The sequence below is a fragment of the Oncorhynchus keta genome, chromosome 10, assembly GCF_023373465.1.
Source record: "Oncorhynchus keta strain PuntledgeMale-10-30-2019 chromosome 10, Oket_V2, whole genome shotgun sequence".
Classification (NCBI taxonomy): Eukaryota; Metazoa; Chordata; class Actinopteri; order Salmoniformes; family Salmonidae; genus Oncorhynchus; species Oncorhynchus keta.
The window spans coordinates 62737757-62764511 of NC_068430.1; the positions used below are offsets into that span (position 1 = coordinate 62737757).

The 26755-nt window shown below is 42.9% G+C and overlaps 2 protein-coding genes across 3 annotated transcripts; both read left to right on the forward strand.

The window, feature by feature from the left end:
- Window positions 1-2321: 2321 nt before the first annotated feature.
- Window positions 2322-10102, forward strand: LOC118389163 (ras-related protein ORAB-1-like). 2 transcript variants are annotated; one of them, XM_035778973.2, is made up of 6 exons: window positions 2322-2417; window positions 7748-7820; window positions 7958-8053; window positions 8149-8244; window positions 8413-8544; window positions 8750-10102. In XM_035778973.2, the coding sequence occupies exons 1-6, from the start codon at window positions 2380-2382 to the stop codon at window positions 8945-8947; spliced, it is 633 nt and encodes a 210-aa protein (XP_035634866.1). In that variant the 5' UTR covers window positions 2322-2379; the 3' UTR covers window positions 8948-10102. The 2 variants fall into 2 exon arrangements, with proteins under 2 accessions (XP_035634866.1, XP_035634867.1); XM_035778974.2 differs by lacking the exon at window positions 2322-2417 and adding an exon at window positions 6890-7074.
- A 7309-nt stretch (window positions 10103-17411) lies between these two features.
- LOC118389165 (SERTA domain-containing protein 2-like) lies at window positions 17412-26366 on the forward strand. Its single transcript, XM_035778975.2, has 2 exons — window positions 17412-18052; window positions 23887-26366. The coding sequence occupies exon 2, from the start codon at window positions 23891-23893 to the stop codon at window positions 24959-24961; it is 1071 nt and encodes a 356-aa protein (XP_035634868.1). The 5' UTR covers window positions 17412-18052; window positions 23887-23890; the 3' UTR covers window positions 24962-26366.
- Window positions 26367-26755: the final 389 nt, after the last annotated feature.

Genomic DNA, 26755 nt, shown 5'->3' on the forward strand with positions numbered 1-26755 from the left:
GTTTGTAATCTGTGCATAGTCACTTTAAATCTACCTGCATAAACATGTTACCTCAACTAACCGGTACCCCCTGCATTTAGCCTCGCTTGTTATTTTTTCTTAACTTCCTAAAGCATTGTTGGTTAAGGGCTTGTAAGTAAGCATTCGGCGCATGTGATAAATAACAATGTATTTGATCCCTCCTGGTGACCAATGGCAACCCGTCATTCAGGGCAGGTGACCTGTTTTGAGCCCGACATTTTTTGAAAAATAACAGGCTTGCCTATTTTGCATGCTATTTTGGCATTAATACTTGTCACATATCAGTTTGCAAACAATGTAAAAAATATATATATTAAAAAAATACACTAGCATTCAAACGTTTGGGGTCACTTAGGACATTTGTTGTCCATTAAAATAACATAAAATTGATCAGAAATACAGTATAGACATTGTTAATGTTGTAAATGACTATTGTAGCTGGAAACGGCTGATTTTTAAATGGAATATCTACATAGGCGTACAGAGGCCCATTATCAGCAACAATCACTCCTGTGTTCCAATGGCACGTTGTGTTAGCTAATCCAGGTTTATATTTTTAAAAAGGATAATTGATCATTAGAAAAACATTTGCAAATATGTTAGCACAGCTGAAAACTGTTGTTCTGATTAAAGCAGTAATAAAACTGTCCTTCTTTAGACTAGTTGAGTATTTGGAGCATCAGCATTTGTGGGTTTGATTACAGGCTCAAAATGGCCAGAAGCAAAGCACTTTCTTCCAAAACTCATCAGTCTATTCTTGTTCTGAGAAATTAAGGCTATTCCATGCGAGAAATTGCCAAGAAACTGAAGATCTCGTACAAAGCTGTGTACTACTCCCTTCAGAGAACTGCACAAACTGGCTCTAACCAGAATAGAAAGAGTGGGAGGCCCCGGTGCACAACTGTGCAAGAGGACAAGTACATTAGTGTCTAGTTTGAGAAACAAATGCCTCACAAGTTCCTCTGTCCAGTGTCTGTGTTCTTTTACCCATCTTCATTTTTTTTTTATTGGCCAGTCTGAGATATAGCTTTTTATTTGCAACTCTGCCTAGAAGGCCAGCATCCTGGAGTCACCTCTTCACTGTTGACGTTGAGACTGGTGTTTTGCGGGTACTATTTAATGAAGCTGCCAGTTGAGGACTTGTGAGGCGGCTGTTTCTCAAACTAGACACTAATGTACTTGTCATCTTGCTCGTATGTATTTATATATATATATATATATTTTTTTTTAAATCAGCCGTTTCCAGCTACAATAGTCATTTACAACATTAACAACGCCTACACTGTATTTCTGATTTATTTTAATGGACCAACATTTGCTTTTCTTTCAAAAACAAGGACATCTAAGTGACCCAAACTTTTGAACGGTAGTGTATATCATTGAGTTAATAAAGCCGCATACAAACATGGTCTCTTTTTTGTTTTCTTGAGTAAGACAGCTTCAAAATGCAGGTGTATCAGCCCAGTGCTTTTGGTGGAGGTGGAACAAGCCAGCAGAAAATACAGGGCGTTTCACCGTGATTGGCTCAGTGTTCTGTCACTCATGGGTAAACTACGTCACGGCAAAGTCTAAAGGGAGAACTCGAAAATTCTAGCTCTTTGGGTGGGGATATAGAGATACATTAGAAGTGTACATTCAAGAAGGCTCAAGGTCATTGGCCACAGATAAAATTACATAAAATCACAGTATATGTACAGTAGCTTTGATTGGACTTATCTTGTCAACATCATACTTTCAAAATCTTCGCTAGCAGTCTAAGGGCACAAGGCGAGACCCAAATGCAGACACAAGAGGCAGATGGTAGAGCTCCGATATTTATTATAACAAAGGGAGTAGGCAAAGGCAGGTCAGGAACAGGCGAGAGTTCATAAACCAGGTCAGTCTCCAAACAATACCAGACGATAGGCAGTCTCAAGGTCAGGCCAGGCAGGGGTCAGAAACCAGATCCGAGTCCAAAAACAGTACGGAATAGGCAGGCTGGTGGTCAGGCAGGCAGGTTCAGAGTCAGGACAGGCAAGGGTCAAAACCAGGAGGACTAGAAACAGACTGGGGAGAAATAGGCACAAGGAAAACCCCTGGTTGAGTTGGTAAACAAGATGGACTGGTACAGAGAGATAGGCAACACAGGGATATATGCACCGGGGATAATAAGTGACACCTGGAGGGGGTGGAGACAATCACAAGGACAGGTGAACCAGATCAAGGTGTGACAGCAGTCATCATCATGAATCAAGTCGACAATCTACTGGCAAATCAATCCTTGTCATATGAAGATAAGTAATGAAGATAATTGATAAATAAAATGTATCAGGGCTCAACGGCCATAAACATTACAAGTTGGAAATCGCAAATTCAACAATGAGTGGTTTGGAAGGAATTGAGCACAGCACAACACTGTGAGTCCAAAAATGTATTGTATGATGCTGCATAAATGATATGCCAGGGAGATATGCATACTGTAGCTAAGAAAGTGTATGTTGTGTAGTAGTAAGCTGTTAGTAGCCCGTGTGCCTCACACTAATAATTTGGTCCCTTTTCCCTTCTTTCGCCTATTGTTCTGACTTGGTGCATGTGCACATGTAGCCTATAGCCTGTTTTAGAGAAATGTAATCATAGAATATTGTAAGAGCTTTCATTGTCTGCTTATATGGCCCCAATTATTTATTATTCGGTTATGACTTGGTGTACTGGGAGAATACTGTAAGAATGGCCTATGTTCTGAAATCTGTCGCTGTACATTTCAAAAGTGCTGAACAAATAGTTATATTGACAACGTCCGTACTAGCTCGCTCATTAAGGTCTTAATCGAAATGATGGATTATCTGCTTGTCTTTCCCTTATGCCATAGTTTGTACATCGCAGTTGTCAGTAGATACCACATTTGTTTATTAAACAAGTCAGCCATATCAGCTATGTTTTTTAAAAAGGCAGTAAATGAGGCTGAATGAACTGTTTCGCTGCCAGACAAGGCTCTGCTGATAGCCAGGTGTAGCAGTGGTAAGGTGTTGGGACTGCTGTTGGGGCAGCTTTATGTAGGCCCTAACAGTTTGTGGGCACCATTTGTCACCGTTATAGTGCAATTAATGTATTGTTTAGTGACTTTGATGGCATGCATACATATATTGTTCCCCACCAAGATTTACATGCTAAAATCACCACCGCTGGTGACATCGCTGGTGACACGGTGTCATATCCAACCAGGTCATGAGGGATTTGAGAATGGCGCTGCAATGGATAGCTGCTGTTTATTTATTTTTGTTGCACTGATTATAATGTTTCCCCATCGTTTCCAATGACCGAAAAGAGCTTCTGGACATCAGAACAGCAATCATTAACCTTGATTTGGATGAAGATTTCTATTCTACTATTTCAACGAGTCAGACAGGACATACTGCTCAACTGGACCAGGCCCTTGTAAAAGGCAAAAAAACGGAGCAAGAGAGGCCGACGTGCAGGCACCCTGACAAAACTACGTTGGCGTGTATATAAACCGCCTCTATCCTCCTTCCTATTGGTGAACAAACTGGGTGAGCTCCCTTCGAGTCTAACCTATCACCGGGACCTGAAGAACTGTTAGATCTTATGTTTCTCAGAGTCGTGGTAAAAACAGGACATGGATAATGTACATCTGACTGGTTGTTCTATGCATCAGCAGGACAGAACGGCAGTGTCTGGTAAGCTCAACGGGAGGGTGTGTGTCTCTCTCTGTTAACAGCTGGTGCGCGATGCGCAATATTTTTTGTAGCTGTTTACCACCACAAACTAAGACCACCCTGAACAAGCTGTATAGGGCCATAAGCAAACAAGAAAATGCTCATCCAGAGGTGCGCCCCTAGTGGCAGGTGATTTGAATGCAGGAAAACTGAAATCCATTTTTACCTAATTTCACCTGTGCAACTAGAGGTGAAAAAATGTGACAGTACGTACATATCCCAACCAGAAGCCATGGATTACAGGCAACATTTGCACTGAGCTAAATGCTAGAGCTACAACTTTCAAGGAGCTGTACACTAATCTGGACGCTTATAAGAAATCGTGCTACGACCTCCGACAAACCATGAAACATGCAAAGCGTTACAGGACAACGATCTAATCCTACTACACCGGCTCTGATGCTTTTCGGATGTGGCAGGGCTTGCAAACTATCACGGATTACAAAGGGAAACCCAGCCGCAAGCAGCCCAGTGACGCGAGCCTACCAGACGAGGTAAATGTCTTCTATGCTCACTGCGAGACAAGCAACACTGAACCATGCATGAGTGCACCAGCTGTTCCGGGCGACTGTGTGATCACGCTCTCCATAGCCGATGTGAGCAAGACCTTTAAACAGGTCAACATTCACAAGGCCGCAGGGCCAGATGGATTACCAGGATGCGTACTCAGACCACGCGCTGACCAGCTGGCAAGTGTCTTCGCTGACATTTTCAGCCTCTTCCTGATCCAGTCTGTAATATCTACATGTTTCTAGCAGACCACCATAGTTCCTGTGCCCAAGAACGCCAAGGTAAAACTATCTAAATTACTATTGCCCTTTAGCACTCACCTCTGTAGCCATGAAATGGTTTGAAAGGCTGGTCATGGCTCACAACAACAACCTCCCAGACACCCTGGATCTTTCTGTTAAAGGTCCCCAAAGCACACGCATCCCTGGGTCGCTCCTCTTTTCAGTTCGCTGCAGCTAGCGACTGGAATGAGCTGCCAAAAACACTAATCTCTTCAGTCAGACTCAAACATGGACACTCTTATTGACAGTTCTTGCTGCTTCGCATGATGTACTGTTGTCTCTACCTCCTTTCCCTTTGTGCTGTTGTCTGTGCCCAATGATGTTTGTACCATGTTTCGTGCTGCTACGATGTTGTGTTTATGTGTTGCTGCCATGCTGTTGTCTTATGTCTCTCTTTATGTAGTGTTGTGTCTCTTGTCGTGATGTGTGTTTTGTCCTATATTAATTTATTTTTAATCTCAGCACCCGTCCCCACAGGAGGCCTTTTGCCTTTTGGTAGGCTGTCATTGTAAATAAGATTTTGTTCTTAACTGACTTGCTTAGTTAAATAAAAATGTAAAAAACTCCAATTCACATACAGTGGGGCAAAAAAGTATTTAGTCAGCCACCAATTGTGCAAGTTCTCCCACTCAAAAAGATGAGAGGCCTGTAATTTATCATAGGTACACTTCAACTATGACAGACAAAATGAGAAAAAAAATCCAGAAAATGCCATTGTAGGATTTTTTATGAATTTATTTGCAGATTATGGTGGAAAATAAGTATTTATGCCTGGTCATTTTTGTGCCTGGTTTATGCCTGGTCACTTTCGATACCCCATAGGCGTATCGAAAGGATCTCACCCTCGTCACCAATGTAGCTGACCAATGTAAAGAATGCAATCTAAAGCTTTTTTCCCCCACCATCTACGGCAGAAGCCTGGGCTCCTGACTGAGATAATATAATTCTCACCACTGCAAGTTACAATAGTAAAATAATCTGGTTTGTCACTTATTAAACTGATTCTACATGGATTTTAGTCTTTGAGATGCTAAAACATGAACTTGTATCTGTAGTTGGTGTTCTTAAACTATAAAATGCACTAGACTGTAAGATAAAACACACAAAGAAAAGACAACAGGCAAATGCAAATGTGGTTCCAATGTCTAAATAGTGACGGCAGGGCTAGTTCAAACTGCAGTTGGATGGTTCTCCTCACAGGTGAGTGAATCAGCCCATGCTTCACTTGATTGATCTCTGGAAGCAGGACATCTTAACAGTCTGAGGCAGGGTGCTCTGCATTCATCCTCCAAATATTGACTGGGAAAATGTGGCATTTATAATTAATCAGTAATGAAATTAGTGGGTCTTGCATTGATGACTGCATTAGCTTTGTCCTATAGACGTTTGTAGTCTTAAATTACTTGGAATAAATGGACAGCTAAAAACGCTCCTTGTCCCCGGAATGACATGCTAGCTAGTGATAATGGGAAAGGAGGATACCTAGTCAGTTGTACAACTGAATGCACTCAACTGAAATGTCTTCCGCATTTAACGCAACCTTAAAGCTATCTGCTCCTGCTAGCTAGCAACATATTTACTTGTTGTAACTAGCTAACCAGCAAGCTAGATACATTACTAAGGTTGCTGCGTTCTAAGTTGGGAGTAATTTTACATCTTGCATTGATGGTAACACGTTTCTATATCTAAATTGATCGAAAAAAGACTACCTGATAGCAGTTTGTCAGATGGACATCTCTCTCACGCTGTCACCAGCGGTCTACTACCTTAGATACGGATAACGTGATTGGCAGATGTGGTCAGCAGCGATAGTACAATATAGATATTATACATGTTTTGATTAGTTTACAGTTTAGTACTCGACGGCATCCAGATAGTGAACATAAAAGGGTCAGAGCTATCCGGTATCCTTGGGATGCAATCAAGAAGAAACTGGCTGAGCCAATAAGGTACCACCAGCATGAAGAGCAAAATGCATAGTACTGTACATCAGGGGAGGCTGCTGAGGGGAGGACAGCTCATAATAATGGCTGGAATGGAGAGAATGGAATGGCAGCAAACCATGTATTTGATACCATTCCACCAATTCCACTTCAGCCATTACCACAAGCATGTCCTCCCCAATTAAGGTGCCACCAACCTCCTGTGCAATACAGACATCTGTCAGTGATCTCATGATCCAGTAGGGCCTGTGTTGGGCTACCGCTCTTCTGCATCCCAAACAATCAGACAGGTGTGTGGACCTCCATTTATCCCATGATCATGCATGGAGTGGAAATAATGAATGAATAAATGATGGATGATAAATAATGTATGCCTAATACGATTTGACTACAACTTCCACTAGCCCCATAGGTTTGGTTGGCATTTCCTGGTCAGGAGGGCAGCCATATTTGATTCGATTATCTTGGCTCGGAGTAGTTAGCTAGCCAGTTGCAGTTGTTCTGAAAATAAATATATTACACAGATTTTCCACGGCAAAGGATAGCAATATTTTAAAGAATTGCTGCTTAACGTAACCGTGTTTAGTCAACGATGAATCCCGAATAGTAAGTAACACTGTTGGTTAATGATGACAGCCTGTTTTTTTTATGCTAGATAACGTTAGTCCGCTAACTTACCTGGATGGTTTACTCAAATAAGATACTTGTTTTGTCTTCTATGCAAATATGAGATCGATGACATAAGGTATGTTATGTATCAACTCCGCTCTAGACATGTTTTATATTGAATGTTAGTAGGCGTGTTAGGGCCAGTTTTTATCTTCTTAGCTACGTTCAAACGCCAGCTAGCATGAATGCTACCCATAGGCTAACTAACTAGCTATTATCAGCTGGTAGCTAATTTAGCTAGCTAGTATCAGCTGGCTAGTTATGTAACGTTGGCTAAATGAGCTAGTTAAAACGTTAACTGCTTCGTTGACTTTTTCAAATATGAACATGTGTAAAAAGTCAGCTGACCAATTTAACTTTAATTGCCCAAAAATATAGTTAAATTTCGTAACTATGTAAGTTGAAATCCAAGGCTACTTGGATTGTGTGAAACAAATACAGTACATTTGACTGACTTTTGTCACTACACTATAGTAGACAGAACTAACTACTATGTGACAATTTGTTGCCTTGTTTTTGACTCAACAAATATCGAATAATATATAGTAATACCTCCATGACAGTGGAATTGACATTTATTTAACCTGGGAAATATCTACTCTCCTTTCAGTGATTATTTATTCAAGCTGCTTCTGATTGGCGACTCTGGCGTTGGAAAGTCTTGCCTCCTCCTCCGATTTGCAGTAAGTAACTTTCCTCTGTCTAGGTGGATTTTTTTTGCCATGTTGATATTTTGAAGAATAATAGTTTGACATCCCAGGAACTTTACTGTACATTGAGCACCCATAGGAATTTTCTGTTTTTCTTATTTTCTCTTCAGGATGACACATACACAGAGAGCTATATTAGCACTATTGGAGTGGACTTCAAAATTAGGACCATAGAGTTAGATGGGAAGACCATCAAACTTCAGATTGTGAGTACCTGTGGCTGACATGACTTTATTGAGTCACAAGAATGGCAGAAGTGGAACATGGTGTTGGGTGTGACTTTGCTCTCATTGGCCCACAGTGGGACACAGCTGGACAGGAACGGTTCCGGACAATTACATCCAGTTACTACAGAGGAGCGCATGGCATTATTGTAGTGTACGATGTCACAGACCAGGTCAGTCCATCGTTCGCTTTCACTTTTTCTCCACAACATGTTTACATAGCAGATAACATTGTTCTCAAGCCTGTGTAAGTTAACAATGTTTCAGTGTATCTGGTTACGCTGTCTACTGCATCTGTTGATAACTCAACAACCGTTGTCTCCTCTCCTTTCACACCCCAGGAATCCTTCAATAACGTGAAACAGTGGCTCCAGGAGATTGACCGTTACGCCAGTGAAAACGTGAACAAGCTGTTAGTAGGCAACAAATGTGACCTGACGACAAAGAAAGTGGTGGACTACACGACGGCCAAGGTAACGCTCTACCTGGTTACGGAGTGAAAAATAACTCATTTTTGTTGCATTTTTCAGTTTAATCTTCTCTCTCCCGTTCTTTCCCCCACTCTTTTCTCGTCTCTTTGCCTCTTTCTTGGTGGATATGCCTCTCCCCTACTCCCACCTTACTGTTGCCTCTCTCCCTCTTACTCCCCCTGTCTTTTTTTTTTTCTTCCTCCCTCAGGAATTTGTTGACAATTTAGGGATCCCCTTCTTGGAAGCTAGTGCCAAGAGCGCCACCAACGTGGAGCAGGCCTTCATGACCATGGCAGCTGAGATCAAGAAGAGAATGGGCCCTGGGGCCACAGCCGGAGGCTCGGAGAAGTCCAACGTCAAGATCCAGAGCACGCCAGTCAAGACTTCTTCTGGAGGTTGCTGCTGAGGAACCCTCAGCCCCCCAAACGCCATCCACTCAGACCCATATCTACCATATCTACCAATCTCAAAAGTTACCTTGCTCCACAGGGATAGGGAGAGAGAAAATGGCGAGAGTGACAGAGAGGGAAGACTGAGTGGCCTTGATTGTGTGTGCAGTTGCAATACCTGAAATATGTCCCCCACCCCTAACAAGGTCAGCAATAGGATGCTAAGCCCATCCACACCCACAGAAACACACTAACATAATGTGGGATATTTTTTACATATTACCAAAACCTATACCTATCCAAAATAAGATGTGGCAACTTATCCAGACATTTTTAAACAAGGTGATGAATGAACCTTGCCCGACTCTTTAGTCCAGGTCTGGTAGTTAATAATACATTTTTCTACGATGGTTGTGTTCTCCTTATTTCACTGTGGATCTCAGCATGACTTTGGCCTGATCTCCTCAGAAGCTGAATTCGGAAGCACTCCCAATAAAGCGCATTATACATGTCGGCAGAACTGATTACTTTACCCACAATGCATCTCTAATGCAGTCATCATGACTTAGCACATCTGCTCACTGTAATCAACCCAAATTATTTAGAGGAAATATCATTCAATGTCACGTGGTACAACTTCATAATGTGGCCCCAAATAATGTGCCAGTGCCTTTATGGCAGGATGTGTGTGTATGTGTGTGTATGTATATATATATGATATGCCCTTGGCACACTGTTGTTGGCATGTCCTTCCAGCCCTAAATACCTTTTGTATGCCCAAGCTCTTATCTCTTATTTGGGTTTATTCTAATGAATTTTGTATGATACTAGCATTAGTTAACATTCCTGTACAGACAGTAATTGTTCTGCCGACATGCATAATAGCACATGGAGACGTGCTACATTCAAAGTGTCAATGACATTTTTCCTCCGCCAGTGTCTCAACCAACAGCACAACAAAGTTGCACCAAACGATGAAAGAATTCTACCAACTGTATATATTTATACATATATGTAAGAACTGATTAGCTAAGCCTGTAGAGAAGCAAGTTAAATGTATGACATCATGAAAAGTAGCTGAACATTTTAATTTCGGCATGTGATTTGTGGCTGAGTATTTCACATTTTTGTGGCACAATGTCTATTAAACAATGAAGGAGATCTTTAATAAACCTTTGTCTTACTGGAATTCTTCCCTGATAGTTACACCTGTTCTGCATGCACATTTCACACTGAAATAGGCCTAGTCTCTGAAATGTGACAGATTTTATGTGCTCCTGTCTCAAAAGCCGAAAGGTATGATCTTTGGCCCAGATTCCATTGTCTCCAGTAAAGGGTGCAGTTTTGCTGAACTTGAGACGTCCATACCCTAACCCTTACCTGACCTTAACTTAAAATTTGACTTCAATGGGGTGACGTCAGTTGGACATCCCAAGGATCACGTTTAGTCTTTTCCTCTCTTTTACCCAGCTCAACTACCTTTTTGTGCCCACCGGGGCCAAAACACTATCTTACTTTTGAGTCTGTCCAGCAACAAGTGTACATGACAGTTAATGGGATTCTCTGGTACTTTTATATACTTTTTAGCCAGTAGTTCTGAAAGTAGCGCTCACGGCCCAAAAGTGGTTCCTTAAAATGGAGATCTGTGCACCATGTCGTTACTCTCGCTATGCTGTGTGCATGATGTGCCTCTTGCTAGCTGTCACTCATATGGTGAGGGTCAGAAGCTCATTGGTTGAACTTGAATGCAAGGGGGCTGGCCCACATTGGGAAAATAGTGCAGCACAGCTTCCAGATAAACAAACTAGGGATGTCACGGGTAATTGAGTTAAGACAGTAATTCTAATTGTGGATTATGCATGTATGAACTACACATTGACACATCCAGCCCAAAGTACGAGGTTAAAACAATACTAGTCGCCAAAGTTCCGGAGCATGTCTTTAACATTATGTAATGCAAAGGGACCCAGTAAGACTAAACTGCATACTGAATCTGGTACAGGTCTGTACCAGTGGAGGGCAGCATTAAGTGGCCTAGTTCATGTCTGCAGCCATACTGTCTGTCTCCTAGTAGTTTGGACTTCTTGAAATCTGATTTAAGGACAATTTCAAATCAATCATTTTGAATTGGCCCTCATTCGAATAGTAATTAGATTACACATCCCCAACAGCTGCCGTGAATTACATTGGCTTTTCCATGGCGCTCTATTATGTTGAACGGTTATCTGAGTTCATGTGACATTGACGTCCGTGACCATGACAAAGACATTGTTTTGTGGCTGTGATAGATACCGTTCATCTATTCTTTCACACCAACCTTGTCATAGAATTAGTATCATACCCAACGTAGAGCACCCACCAGTTCATCCCGTGATTGGTACCCATTGTGTGCCTGCTTGATTAACATCTGGCCCTCTCATCAGCGCTGCAGTCGTGGTGGCATGGTGCCCGCCGCTGTAAATGTGCCCTGGCCGGCCTCTCTCACACATAGGCCCCAGGCAGAAGAAAGGGCACACTCTTAACCGCTTGGCATGCTCCCTTCCCCCTCCTTCCCTCTATCAGACCCCTGTAATTATGTCAACGGAGTATAGTAAAAGGCAGTGTAAAGCCAGCCTCTTGTTTAGCTGTTGAACTGGAGTCTTCTCTTTTTCCTAAGCACTACCCCAATTTTCTTTTAAGTGAAAACAAAACCTACATTCAGCCGGTCAGCGTCGACAAAGGGCTAGATGTTTTGGTGTGAGTTCAGAGGGAGTGAGTGGGAGTTGGGGATGGAGAGCAGCAGCAACGGCGCTGAGGAGGGGGTTAGAGTTGATGGCGCAATAGGAAGGGGGGTGGGGTGGGGGGGTTGTTTGCCGGCTTTATTTGTTCTTGGTTGCCGGGCAATGGAAGGGGGAAAGCATCTGTGACAGCTGTAGAGGGGCTGCAGCATTTCCCCGGATATATTGAAGAAGCCCTGTAGGTAAAATACAGAAAGAGAGAGAGGGGTGGGGGAGGATAAGGAGGGAGCTAGTTAACCCATGTGTGAAGTTCACTCAGACAATACAGCAAGAAGGTGGGAACTGGAGCTGGATTTGTGGAGAAGAGATGGAGAATCAAGCCTCCGTTATGTCAATCTTGGTTCTTTCGCTCATGCGAGTTGTGCACAGCAGTTGTGCACTTGAGACGGGCTTTGGCCACACTTTGTAGTGTGACGTCATCAAATGGAGTGAGAGGTGTTGGGGACTGTGTGTCAGCTAGCCAGTGAGCACTGAACAGCATGCTGCCCTACTGGCCAGACGGGTCCCATTTGTGTGCCTGACACCCTTCTGAATAATGGCCAAGTGTGCAGCAGAGCACAGAGTTGATTCTCTTCAGATGAATCAGAATTAGCAGCAGCCTGAAACGACTGACATAATACAAGTCTGCATGGACAGCTCAGTGAATTAGACTACCGGTAGTGACTGTTTCTATCTGTTAGAATTGGAACTGAGAAAGGTGTTTTGCGTCTGTTCTCAAGCGGTTGTCTTTTGGTCTTTGCTATAGTACTGTGAGTAAACAATACAACTACTTGCCTTTGAAGGATTTTGCCTGTAACACTCATTATTGTATTGCTACTCAGCCTCCTTGTATTCACTGTTAGACTAAATGTAAGTGGTGCCTGTTTATTTTACAAGGCAGCCTATTTTAAACTTCATCGACACCAATGTTTTTTGGGTAGCCAGGCTATGTAGGGCAAGATGAGCAAACAAAAGATACCTGGTTTCAAGTCACCGGCTATGGGATTAACAGAATTCTTACATAACCTTACATAACCTTCATATGTATACACTCCCCTTGAGTATTTACACGATGATTACTCATTCCTGACTATCCAAGTGACACTTATCTGACTTCACCTTACATGTATCTTTTATTGGAGTTTAAAGCTGTATTGGTCAGAAGCATAGCTCCAGCAAGCGAGCTGCCAAAATGGCATCTTGACTTGACTTGAGCTCCCTATTATCTTTAGTTACAGTATGTCAGTCCCCGAACCTCTTGTGCATGCATGTACAGTGAGCTCCAGTGAAAGCATTTGGGGGTGTGATTCATCAAATATGTAATACTAGATATATCACCATTTCATTCACCTCACAGCGAGTGCTAAATAATCAAAGACAAATCTCCCTATCCCCCTCAGCATCTACACACTCATTCCAGCCAGGCCCCACTATAAATTGAAGGCCTCCGTTACGCATGTTTTTCTTTGGCTAGACTTTCTTTGGCTTTTAATCCTTTCATGCGAGACCTACCCCCCCTCTCTCTCTCTTTTACATAGCTACTCTCAATAAAACCAATGGTGATACTGTATCATTCTGAAGTAGCTCCTAGTAGATCCTTGCCAGGCAAGACAAAAACCAGAAAGAAAAACACAGTGATGGATGGACGCCCGCGGCGGAGGAGCCAACCTTAAAAAAAACTGCAGCCGTTCATTTCCTGACCCCAGCCTGGCGGCCCTCCCTCAGTGTTCTCTCTCAGAGCAGGAGGAGGAAGGGATGGGTGGGATCGGGTTTTGGGAGCTAAATGGCAACCTTGGCGGTTTGTTATGGAGGGGGGTTTGTTTCAATATCCCTGGCAACGGGGTAAACTCAAATAGTGCCCGGGTGCCAGTCGGACACTTTTCTATGCGGCGGAACCGGCTCCAGAGAGTCTGTTGTAAGTAAGAGGCCCAAAAGAACTGACCCAGGATCTGCCTAACGTTGACGCAAAACTAAATCTGGAGGATGTATGCAGAAAATATGAGTCTTAATTGACACCTCATTTCTTTGGCAGTTCTATGAAATATTACATTTACATTACATTTAAAGAAAGTCTAGCCACATTACAAATATGGGTGTCTTGTTTGTCAGATGTAACAACTTCTCCCACTATCTTACATTTTCTTTATTGACATTTATATCTTATGTCATACTCTTGACAATTTCATGAAATATGGCCGTCTTGTATGCAAGAGACCGCAACTTCAACCACTATCTTGCAGCTTCTCCTCAACCTCTTCCATTCTCTAGCCTGTCCTAAAATTGCTTCCAGTTGCTTCCAAGAAACATTCTCAGAGTAGAGGTCTCGGTCTCTCGCCATGCCTCCACTCTGCTCCAGTACCATCATGGTTGTTGTGATTAGATCACTGCTACTCTATTGGCATGTCAAAAGGTAGGCATCCCTCAGGGCTGCGTCTTTCATTCAGCTTAATTTTGTTACCACATGTAATTACGAGTGATGTGTAACAAGATGTCCATTTCCTGCATGGGCTCTGATTGGGGTTGGAGTTTAAGTCATAAGGCAGGTCTGTCTGTCTGTGGGTGGACGGACAGTCGGGTGAAACGTGAGAGAGACCATGATGACCGCAGGAGCCCTGCAGCTCTGTCTCAACTGGTGCCAGGCCCAAAATAGGAGAGCAGCGCTCGTTCCGCTCACAACTGGCAACCCAGGCCCCCCTCTCTTAACCCTAGGAGGGGCAGCAATACCCCTAGCCCGGACTACTGCTGCCCTTCTGTCATGACTGTTTACCAGCTAAGGGTCATTGTCATTTAAATTATAAAAGATTTACTACATTCACTTGACTTCCCTTATTTAGTACTCATATACTGTGTTTCTGGCCTTAATTTTTTACCTTGGCTTTTTGTTCTGATTCACGCTGAGGTGTTAAACTTAACTTTGAACCAGTCAAAAGTTCAGAACGGGTTCCACTGGTCACAGATGGGAATGCCATATCTTCGGCTCCTGCATTAATTTGAAGGGAATCAGCTGCTTGTGTTGGAGAGTCCTCCAGTTTTTATTCTTGCCATCTGGTTGCAATTATGTTATGCTCTGCCTAACTCGGGGATAACCACCACATTATTGAACAGATGCCAGAGAATGGAGTAGTATGGGGCTCACATCATTCTTTCCTAAATGAGCATCTGCACACACACAGATACACAGGTGTGCGCATAACCACATAATGACCCACGTTCATTTTGGGCATATGAGCATTTGATAAATCCCTTGATAAAAATGATTATTTCTGCAGTTTGCTAATACTCTATTATCTGACTAAGTGCTTGTTTCAAAAGTCCTGAGTGTTTTGGACATGTAGCCATGAGTTTGTATTTGAAGCTCTCTGCCTCAGCATAGTTCTAACCTGTTTGACTAGTTGAAATGTGTCTCCAGTTGTCAATGGAGAAGCTGTTGACAGAGTGACAGATGAGAATTGGCTAAAAACCTTTTGGAGAGTTTCAGAAAAAGTTGCTGGTCTGATTCCTAAGCATTATAATGCCACTGACGTAATAATAATACACTTTATTGTGTACATTAGATTTACGTTGTAGGAGTGATCATTGTCGATACATTTAATTTCCTTAGCTAACATACAAAGAATGCATTACAATATTGCACTGGCTAATACCAAGATGTCTAATGTTGAATAGCTTGGATGCCTTACATAGTTGTGGTTGCTCACTCACAGCAAGACTTGTTGACACGAGAATGCTCCCAAGAATAGGCTATGACTTTTTCTCTCAATTACATGTTATCATTATTATTCTGCCTGAAAGCTGCCTCTTTTGTCTGATACACACACAATGGGTTTTGATCTATAGGCTAGCCTAGGATATTTACACTAGCGCAACAAAATTCAATGTTATAGATTTTGGTTTTATTTCAGGCTATTATGTATATCTGGTCTGTGCATTGGGGGTAGCCTGGGCAGACACTAGTTGGTGCTATGGATCTCCACTATCGTCTGGGCTTAATGTGCCAAACCAAACCAGTCATACACTCGTGTCCCGCCGGCGACCGATTCATACCGATTCGTACTAAAAACACTCTCCATTCTGGCTGCAAAGGATTTGATTTCCTCCGTAACTCGATTTAATGCCTAGAAGGCGTTAAAAAAAAGGAAAATATGCGGACTTTCTTTATGAAATAGAATTTTCCACAATCATGCAAGAGTGGCTAATTGCTAGCACCGGATGTTGCGTATCGCATTCAGCTAATCAGGCTGCATTAGTCTGTTTTCTCACACCTAACGTAGCAGCATTAAAAGAAACAACCCCCCCCAGGCTGCAGTCGAAATTCAAAGTCGACAACAGCCCTTGGCTCTAAACCCTCAGCCCTTGGCTCTAAACCCTCAGCCCTTGAACAATGTTTTATATCGTCACATCCGAGTGTACCTTGCCCAAGCGAGGGAGAGTGATGATCAGAGAGGCAACGTCCTTGGTGGAAATCTTGAAATTGAGTTTAAAAACGACCAACCTAAATCTAATAATGTACCTAGCTAACTTGCTACAGTTACCCATAGCTAGCTAGTTTGGTCATTAAATCCAATACATTTCAGAATTCCCAAAAATATATTTATGAAGCTACCTACGCTTTATTGGGTACTCACTATAAGAATAAGCCAATTTGCCAACGCTAAAATCAGTGTCATCTATATATATATATATTATATATATATATATATATATGTGTGTGTTTTTAGCATGCTACCTTTATAATTTTGTCTGACATGCCGAAAATGCAGTCGTGTTTATTAAGTTTGACACTTTGCGGCCACATGAGTATGACACGTGACTACAGTTTGCGTGGAATTGTGGTTCATATCAACCCCACAAGTGATCAAAGTTCTTCACTTGCTCCCTCCAGCTAATGGCTGAGTGAGAAGTTAGTGAATTGGACCTGCATCCGGTTTCGACGTGGATTCCCCCAAGGGAAAGTGGCTAGCACGAGGGCTGAGGTGGTAAAAATGTGTTTGGACTGCAGCCCTGGTCTGATAGTTTCAAAATAAAAGTTGTGCCCACTGAACATACATTTTTAAATGACATATTGGATTAATTGGCATGAACTCGTTTACAGAACATTGTTCACAGTTTTAGTACAAAAGATTAAAAGTTTAAAAAGTGTAATTATAAAGTTAAAACGACATTTAGAATAGAATACATGTATTTTTCACCTCAGATGCAATATGCAATTAAACTTGCAAGTTGGTATGTGGGTGTGGTGGTAAGTGGCAAAGTAGTCAGGGATCATTCCAGGGCACGCCCGGTAGTCAGCAGCACAAAACAGGCAACACCACCTGGTGGATTTGAGACAGGCAAAGCCTGAATCATCAGGCCAGGGTGTCCTCAGGCATAGAGAGAGAGAGAGAGAGAGAGAAATGGGGAGATTAGTAAGAGCATTCGGATCCAATTTGTATTATTATTATTTGACTATTAATTACACTTTTCAGATTTCACACATTTATGAACATATCATTTAATAAACCTGTAAACAAAAATATAATTACGTTAATTGCATCTGGGTTTAAAAAGTACAATCTACTCGAATTGTAACTTTACAATTTCACTGCATTAAAACGGATTAATGTTCTGTAAACGAGTTCATGCCAACAAATCCAATACCTCATTTAAAACTATCTTCAGTAAGCACAACTTTTATTTTGAAACTATTCCTGTTTCCTTTACGCTGCTATGTTAGGTAAGGGGTGGAAAAAACAGTCTGCTTCAACCTGACGTGATACTCTTACATCTGAGACTAGCATTTAGCCACTTAAGCATGGTGGTGGGAAATGGTGTTTCATAAAGGAAGTACGCATACTTTCCCCTTTTTTGTAGCCTCGACATGAAACCGAGTTAAAGGGGAAATCGAAGCTTTTGCAGCCTGAATGGAGGAATACAAACCATTCGCAGGGTGATACTAGTGTATTACCGTGGGCACATTAAGCCCAGACGATAGTGGAGATCCATAGCGCCCACTAGTGGCTCCCCAAGTTACATGGGGGCGAGGCGTGTGCCACCGTACCAGTCAACATAGTCAGTTCAGAGCGTAACTTCATTTACGTCATTCCTAGCCAGTGTAGTTGTGGGTCTATCGGCAGATTTTTTTTAAAAAGAGCTGGCGTTCCTCCTGCTGTTCAGTGAACGGTAGTTGTCTGTGACTAGACTCATCGGTCTCCTCGACAGCTCGCCATTGTGTAGAGCTCCACGGCTTTTTTGGAAAACCGCGGCGGGGAAATGAAAGTATAGACGGCGAAGAGTTCGATGTCTGGTGTTCCTCGTTGTAGAGCCTCTGTTCTTGGCGTCAATTTGACCCCGATGCAGGATTTGAAACCCTTGCTGGAACTACATGTGGTAAGTTTACGATTGCGCTGCTTTCACCAATGTTAGGATTATTTAAACACGCTTCAACATGAAATAATTATGCGTTAATTTACGTATACATTAATTATTAGCCGTTATTTACCCGTTTGCCATTCAAAAAAAAACATTTTGTCGCATTTTATTGTTGCTGTGTCTTGCTTGAGTCGAGAGAAAGCACCGCCGTCTTTTTGTTTTGTTACATTTAGCTACTTGTCTGTTATAATGTTGCAACTGTTACATTGTCGCATGTGGAAGGAGACCCTATTGTTCGAAACGAAAACGTAATATTGCTATTAAGTCTCCAGTTCAGTGAAGAGCCGACTGATTCCTATTAAGTCTCCAGTTCAGTGAAGAGCCGACTGATTCCTATGTGGCAGGTGACGGTGGGAAGGCTATGGCGCCCCCATCACAGCCATAGGCTATCTGTGGCGTTTGCCTTTGGAGGTCAAGGGCAGCTGTTGTGACAGCTACAGTGATACGTCAGTGACAGATCATACCGTGAATTGATCAAACATGCGTTTTGACATTACAGAAAACCCAAACCATTCAGTTTATAAGATCTATCAATAAGTAAAATAGTTGTTTATAGGCATCCATACAATTTTTCGTAGTCTTAATGTCCAGTATTGGGAATGTCTGCTTCTTTTTTTTTTGCTGTAGACTGTCTGCCTATTGAATAATGTTTTTCTGACAATCGAAAAAACAAGTGACACCCAGGCGTGACTTAGTTTCGTTTCAAATACTAGAGCCATGTCATGCCAACAGTGATCATAATAGGGCCTTGGCTACAAAACAACTTTTTGGTGGCATGTAGGACGCTGAGGGAGTGGGAGGAGGAACTTGACACCAATATAACTTTGTTCACTGAAAACGTTACTGTTCATGTGGGTCCCAGTACAATTGCTACTTTGTAAGTACATGATAATTATGTAATGTTGCATGTTTTTACATTTGAGACTTGCCCTTAGCTTTGTTGTAACTCATCAGATATTGACTTGGTCATTGCATTCTATTGTTTTTTGAGTGATTCATTGTCACCTTTTACAGGAATATGATGAGCCATAGTTCCTGGAAGCTAAACTGGTAGTTTAGAAAATAGAAGCCCTACATGCCTATTCAACCTGTTTTTAGGCTAAAAGTTCATGGGTATGCCATATAGACTTGACTGGGAGAACGGGGCCTCTGAATGAATCGGATACAGCCCTATGGCTTTGTTTTACTGTTTTGTAAAGCTTTTAACTATTGCTGTTCAGATTTCCAAATAGGTTTAATACTGGTTCAGGGATGTGGGTGGCAAAAAGGGCTAGTTCTGACTGCTGCCTTGTAGGAACCTAACAGTGCCAAGTGTTATTTGCATTTCAACTGCAGGGCTGAGTGACATTCATATTTGCACAGGGAAATATGGATGTTTTCTCTTTTGTGTAGTGTTCCGTTGCATGCATTGGAAATGATTGTCGCAGTTCAACATTTCCTTAATTTGTTTTTATAATGATGTTAAAGATTTTAAAAACATGTTCATGAATTACCCATCAAAACACCAAGAATTGAGGTGAGGTATTAATAAAATAGGAAAAAGAATAGTAAGAAATCCACCAATGTACTACTAACATGCTACGATCAACCACAAGGAATCTGCACAGATTTGCAGTAGGAACACAGTCCACACTCGTACCAGACTCGAAGCATTCCATCTCCGTGACTAAAGTCCACCTTTGCTTCCTTGACTCTGTCTGCTCTGGTTTCCAGTAAACACCATTTGTTCCTCTTTTTCTTCTACTATGTGAGCAGGAGGGCTGAAGTTCACCTACATATTTTGGCAAATTGGCTTTGAAATCCCCCTCTCTTGGTGATCAATCAAAATAACTCTAACTCTGCGTTTCTTCCAAACAAGCCTAGTTCTGTCCAAAATGGCACCCTATTCCCAATATAGTCTGATCCCTATATAGTCTGAAAGTAGTGCACTAAATAGGGTGCTGTTTCAGACGCAGTTGGAGTCTTTTCCAAACAAGCCCAGTAAATCAGTGCTACAAGCATCCACTTGCCTGCTGGAGAAACCTGGGCAAACAACCCTAATGCCAGGCCAGCCCGGCTTCTGAGTGTGGTTTCTCGCATGACCAGAACCCAACAGTGAACCTTGTCTTTCAACCTAACATAAAATTATTATTTTCCAGGAACCTTTTGGGCAACATCGAGGCCGAAAATGCTTGCATGCCAAATATGAATGTGTTTAACTTTTACTGCAATCTTGAAGGACTTGGAAGTCCGACAGAACTTGAGAGAAATAGTGTGGAAAATAGAATGATTAGGCTTGTTGATGAATGAGGGTTGAAATCTCAGGTGCAGGCTGCACTGTGTGCCATTGAGAAAGGTTTGCTCTTCCAGCCTAAGTGTGCACTGCAGAGTTTGTATTAGAAATCGGTGTACCACCGAGACCCTCCTCAGGATGACGATGCCTGCTGAGTATGTGAGGCATGCAGCTGCCTGCTACCACCCTAAAAAAAAAAGCAATCCAATGACATTTTGACCTTGTCCCAGGCAGGGCTCTTACATATCCCTAGCACTTCATGGAAGTACACACTGAAATAACATTACAGAATAATTATCAATAACATGTGGAGGGATTCTGGGTTGTATTCACTAGGAAGCAAACAGGGAGGGACTGCCTGAACTTTTCAGTTGAAACACAGTGTGCACTAATGAATAGGACCCTGGTGTATCGGAACACAAAGCTCTTGGAGAACCAAGAAGTTCATGTCGGGACGTGAGTTTTGAAGTGGTCATGTGTTCAAGGGGTGGACATTGCCTCGTACCAATCTGAGTGTAATCTGAGTGCCATCGCTGTAAGCCTGCTGCGAGTATGGAGTGAAAGAAAGCATTCTGTGTGGCCGGAATGCTGTTGTAATTGGACACTTTTCAGTTGTTTTTGTCAACGGAAGGTGTGTTCCTATTTCTATATTTCTGCTCTTTTTTTTCTTTCAACTCTCCCTTTCATCTCCTCTCTCTCTTTGTCACCCTGTTTTCCCCCTGTCTGCCAAAATCCCCTGTCAGTCTTCTCTATTCTCTGTCTCTCTCTCTCACCCGTCTTCAGACAGTGTCAGCAGATGGCAGCGTCGAAGGGCCCCACGTGTGAAAAGAATAAGTGAACAGAGCAGGGGTGGAATAGGGGTCTGATGAATAATTTCACTGAGTGGGGGAGGTATGTGGAGGCATAGTATTTGCACCGAGGGAACTACTACAAAATGTATCCTATCTACATCAGAGTAGTGCACTGCACACACACAACTTGCTCTCTCACCTCCACTTCCATATCCAAGCAGCATCATCAGCTGTGATAGTGATGGGCAGCCTGAGTGGAAAAACATTTAGGTTCTTACTTTCCTCCCCCGCTTGTCCCTCCCTATGTTGTCTCTGCCCCCCCCCCCCCCTCTCTGGATTCCCAGCTGACTGTATTTGTCATGGTAACAGGCGAGAGTGGAGCTATCCCCAGCCACGCGCATGCACTGTGTGGGCCCTCGAGGGGGGGTTTAAGTTGATGTGTGTGGCTCTAAGCAAAGCTGACACGCACACCCTCTCTCTTTCTCACACACAAACTCTCTCACTCACACAGCAATGTTCTCTACAAGAACACAGTTTGGAAATGTGATAGTGAATCTCTTTTCCTCTGGCTTTTATCATGGTAGCACACGTTACACAACGGACTGAAAGGGGCGAGTCTCTCGCAGGCTGTGTGCAGTAGTTTATGTAGCGGGGTAGAGTTACACGTGCCAGTGAGACAATGCACTTCAGGAGAGGTGTGCTCCATCTTAGGTGACAGTTTGGGAAGCATTCTAGTGCAGCGGTTCCCAAGCTAGGGGTCCCTGATATGAAAATGGGGCCGTGGGAGAATTTCCCAAATCCTGAAAAAAAATATTATATTTTCATTCTCAACCATTGTAATGTAGTTTACCTTAAAAATCGAAATGAAAAGGATTTCAAATCTAAAAGATGAAATTCAACCAGAGAGCGGCGCGCTTAGCCATTGCATTTGAATCATTTCCACGATGAATGGCTCTGCCCGCTACACTGAAACCACACACTACTGCAGACTTTGATATTACCAGGCGCAATTGATATGGTGAAAACAGTGTGAGGGCTGAGATGCCCATGCATTGACTTTTGTTCGCTATACATGTCGAGGGATGCTCTTCTCGAGGACATATTGTTCTGTCTCATGATTCCTGGGCATGAAACGTCACAGGGGATGTTCAGTGTGCTGCGTGGCTATATTGACAACAAAAAGGTCCAATGGGATCGAATGGTGGGTTTTTGCACAGATGAAGCTTCCATCTATGGCGGGCAGGCCTCTGCACTCTAGTTATGAATGAGTCTCCCTCTGCAATGTGGACACATTGTATGATACACCGAGAGCAACTGGCGACGAAAGAACTGAGCACAGAACTCGGATATACTGCAGCAGGTAACATTGATTGTAAACTACATCAAACCACATCCACTGCGCGCATGTCTGTTCGCAAAACTATGTGGAGATATCAGATCAGAGCATGACTATGTTCTATTTCACATCGAGGCTCGGTGGTTATTGAGGGGGGAGAGTTGGAAAGATTTTCTGCATCGAGAGAGGAACTGTCGTCATTCACAATGGATGTAAAAGAAAACCGACTTGGTTGACTCTCTGTGTAATGAATATAGTGTCATCTTGCCTATGCAACAGACATATTTGGGAAACTGAACGCAAGCATGCAGGGGAAATACAAAAACATTCTACAGATGCGTGAGCAGTGGATTCAGAGAACTATTATTATTAGAGAGCGAATCTTTTAAAAGTGTGGGATGGTGAGTTGAGAAGACAATCAAAAATACTGTGAGAATGTTTTTCAATTAACTGCCAAAGCCCCCCCCAAAAAAGTCAACATTGACAAGGATCAAATTATTATTATTATTATTATTATTATTATTATAACAATTTTCACCTAAAATGACATACCCAAATCTAACTGCCTTTTATTTCAGCTCATATGACCAAGACTTTACATGTTGCATTTATATTTTAGTTCTGTATGTGTTATATATATATATATATAACAAGCCCAATGTGACCATTTTTGAGTGTAAATCGATTAAACAGCAGGTCCATTTTTGCCTGTTTTCTGTGCTATGTCCGGGCAGGAAGTCGGTAGTTTCCTGTGCTGGCATGTCTGTTAGCGCCGTGTTCTGATGGAGTCAGGTGGTTCAGTTGGGAGCTTGTCTGCGTCCCAAATGGCACCCTATTCCCTATTTACTGTAGTACTATTGACACTGGCCCATAGTGCACTACTTTTGACCAAAGTTCTATGTAGGGAACGGGGTACCATTTGGGACGCAGGCACTTTTGTCAGAACTTGCTGCCACCCGCCAAGTCAGCTGATGCCGTCTGGTCAGCTGACACCAAAACCCCCTCCTGGCGCCCCCCCATACACTGATGCTGAGCGTGTGTGTTGTGTTCATTGCTTGCTCGTCTCATTTCTTGTCACTGTTTGCGAGGAAGCTCCTCTGCTTCCAGGAAACTCGTCTTGTTTGAGTGAGAAGTGGATGTTTTCCGCTTGTTGTGTTGCTGATGAAACTATGAACTGGGGGTTTTTCCTCTCACAGATGTCAGTTACACTTGTACGTGATATAAGTGTTTTAAAATTAACCAACATCTCTCACTTTGTTTTGTTACGTCTCTAGCAGTCATTCTTTCACATAGCTGTGCCTCACTGACTACTATTCACTCGTTCACATGTGAAGAAAAAGGAACCATATGCATTGTTTTGCTCCTGACACCTTGTTTCTGTTCTCTCCCACAGATATATGTTGGGTAACGGTGTGAAGCGCAAACTGGATGAGGACGGCCTGGAGGAGGGCAAGGCGCCCCTCACGTCAGCGGCCGGGGCCGCGGGCAGCCACTCCAGGATTAACTACACACTGCAGCGCCAGACGGTGCTAAACATCTCCCTGATGAAGCTATATGGGCCGGCGCGGACGCCCGCCACTGAGCCTGCCCTGCAGCGCCGCGTGCTCATCAACAACGTCATCCGCCGCATCCACCACGAGTTCAAAGAGGAAGGCGGCGCGGGGCTGCGCGCACTCTTCTTCGCCGTCCCGCCTCCGGCGCCGAACATCACCGAGGACGAGGGCTACCACGAGGCTCCGTCATCCACGTTCAGCGGCGTCCTCTCCCCACCCCTCTCGCCGCTGTCGTCGCTGGATTCTGGTTTGACCCCGGCCTCGCTCCTAGAGGACGACCCACCACTGTTCTTCGCCTTGCCGCCGTCCTCACCCCACCCCCTGGGTCACCACCCTCTCTCGCCGAGACCGTCAGCGCCTCCCCTACCACCCGCCAAGGACAGCTTCTCCTCAGCTTTGGAGGAGATCGAGGAGCTGTGCCCCATCGCAGTGACAACCTCTACTACCTCCTCCCTACCTTTGTCTCCTCCACCTTCACCCCAGCCCCCACCCTCTCTACCAGCAGGGATGGACATGAAAGAGGAAGGGAGGACATACAGCCCAAAGGACAAGGAGTCGCTCTTGCTGGACGATGGTCAGGCTGCAAAAACCGTGTTGGCAGACCTGCCCAGCGCCCCAGCAGACTTGTCGCCCTCCTCCGGGGGCTTCCTCACTGACTTTGCTCTGGATGACATTCTATTCACGGACATTGACACCTCCATGTATGACTTTAACCCCCCCTGCGGCGCCTCTTCAATACCGCCGAACTTGGGGGTGTCCAAAACGACCCCCATGGTCACTGCAGACGACCTGGTCAAGACTCTGTCCAGTTACAGCGGGGGAGGGGTGGGCTCTCCCCCTCTGGCTCAAAACCAGCCCTTTAAAATGGACCTGGCTGAGCTCGACCACATTATGGAAGTCCTGGTGGGGTCTTGACTGACATCGGGGTCGTGTTCAATAGGCACAAAGCAGAGGAAAACTGAGTGAAACAGCAAGTTGCTTGTCCAATAAGAAATGCTCATTTACATTTTCTTTTGAAGCGTTTTGCTACAGTATGCCCTAATGAACACGACAAACCGGATAAAAAGTGCCGTAGGCGGCGAAATGTTAAACCTTTTTCATTTTTTTGTTGTCCGGAAATTGTAAGAAATGTAACAGACTTCACCAGAGACGTTTTAACTACACTGTGCATGCGTTGTGCTCGCCTTTCCAAAATGGAAACCATGTTGAATATACTGTATGGAATGCATTTATTTGAGTGCCTTTGTCTGTACTACTCTGTTGATTTTATATAGCTTTTTTGTTTATCAACACAGCCATACATTTTCTCTCTTCTCCAAATACAGAGAGTGAATTTATATACAGCTTTTGCATACAGCACCATAGGTATACACTGATGTGTCCAAATTGAGGGTACTTTAACAATATTTTGTATATGGACAGCTTATCAATGTTATAGAACTTTTCATAGGCCTCATTCAAGTTTTTTTTCTCTATTTTAATGTATTATTCATAATTTGTTAGTTGAATTTATCATCTGTGAGCCTTCAACTCTCTATTTGTAGATGGACTACGTCTCCTTTTCCTGTATGGCATGTTTTGAATTTACTCTCAACTGATCTGACTCAAAAGGATATCAAGTGAAATACAAGGGTAACCTTGTATGGTCTTTAAGTTCACAGTTCAAACACAATTGCAGACAATAATTTGTACTAAGTGGTTATGAAGTTATTTATTATCATCAATTTCTGGTGTACAGATATTTATTCAAACATGACACTAACATTTGGGTTGTACAGAACATGCAGTGAAATTATGCTAGTAATGTGTGAAGAAATGCTGTGTAATATATTTGACCCTTTTGTTTTTCAGGGAAGTGAATGCTGTAAGTCAGTGTGTGTGTGTGTGTGTATTGGGCTACGTCTCCGGTATTTGTGGCAATCGATCAGTCGGGAAACAGTCAACTACTTTGTCAGTGGTGACTATAGTAATCCAAAGCCTTTTAAAACAAAGCATTTCTCTTGTCAGTCAGTGGCAAATCCATTTTTGCTGCTTACCTCTTCTATTCTTTGCATTATTATTATTTTAAAAATTTGAAGCAAATGTGGTCAGCAAATTTCCAGTCATCTCGCCAATTTTTAAATTTTTTAAAGTTGACCTGTTTTCAAGAACGGCTGTATTTTATCACTGACCTTGAATCTGTGCCTTGTTCTATGCAATATGTATTAATTGGTTGGAAATATCTGACTATTTTTATGTATAAATGTGCATATGACTTTAATGCAGTTTTACTTTTGTAGATTAATTTTATACAATAAATTGAAATGAAATGTCAACAGTTCTCAGCACGTGCATGTGTCCCATTTGAACTAATACTCACTCTATAACCCTCAAACTCAACTCTGGACCTCATATCCAGTTCCACTGCTAATTAGGGACTGACTTAGATCTGGGACACCAGGTGTGTGTGCAAATAATTTGGGTAGAACAGAACCAGCAGGTTCCAGACCTCGTGAAGTAAGAGTTGAATACCATTGCTCATGATTACTAGTGGCCTGTATGCCATGGTCTGGTTGCGCTCCAATGTCAGGTTATACTATCAAAGGTAATTTCCTGTTTGGAGTTGATAAAGGGCAGGGCTAGTCTGCACTCTTTGGTTCAGGACTTCCGGGTGCCATGGGTGAATTTCCTTGGGCAAAAGTCTGTCCTCCGTGACCTGAAAACCAATGT

Coding starts and splice junctions, on each gene's coding strand:
- LOC118389163 (XM_035778973.2), top strand. CDS start 2,380: ATGAGTGGTTTGGAAGGAATTGAGCACAGCACAACACT. Junction 8,054..8,148: donor AGACCATCAAACTTCAGATT/GTGAGTACCTGT, acceptor ATTGGCCCACAG/TGGGACACAGCTGGACAGGA. Junction 8,245..8,412: donor TGTACGATGTCACAGACCAG/GTCAGTCCATCG, acceptor TTCACACCCCAG/GAATCCTTCAATAACGTGAA.
- LOC118389165 (XM_035778975.2), top strand. CDS start 23,891: ATGTTGGGTAACGGTGTGAAGCGCAAACTGGATGAGGACGGCCTGGAG.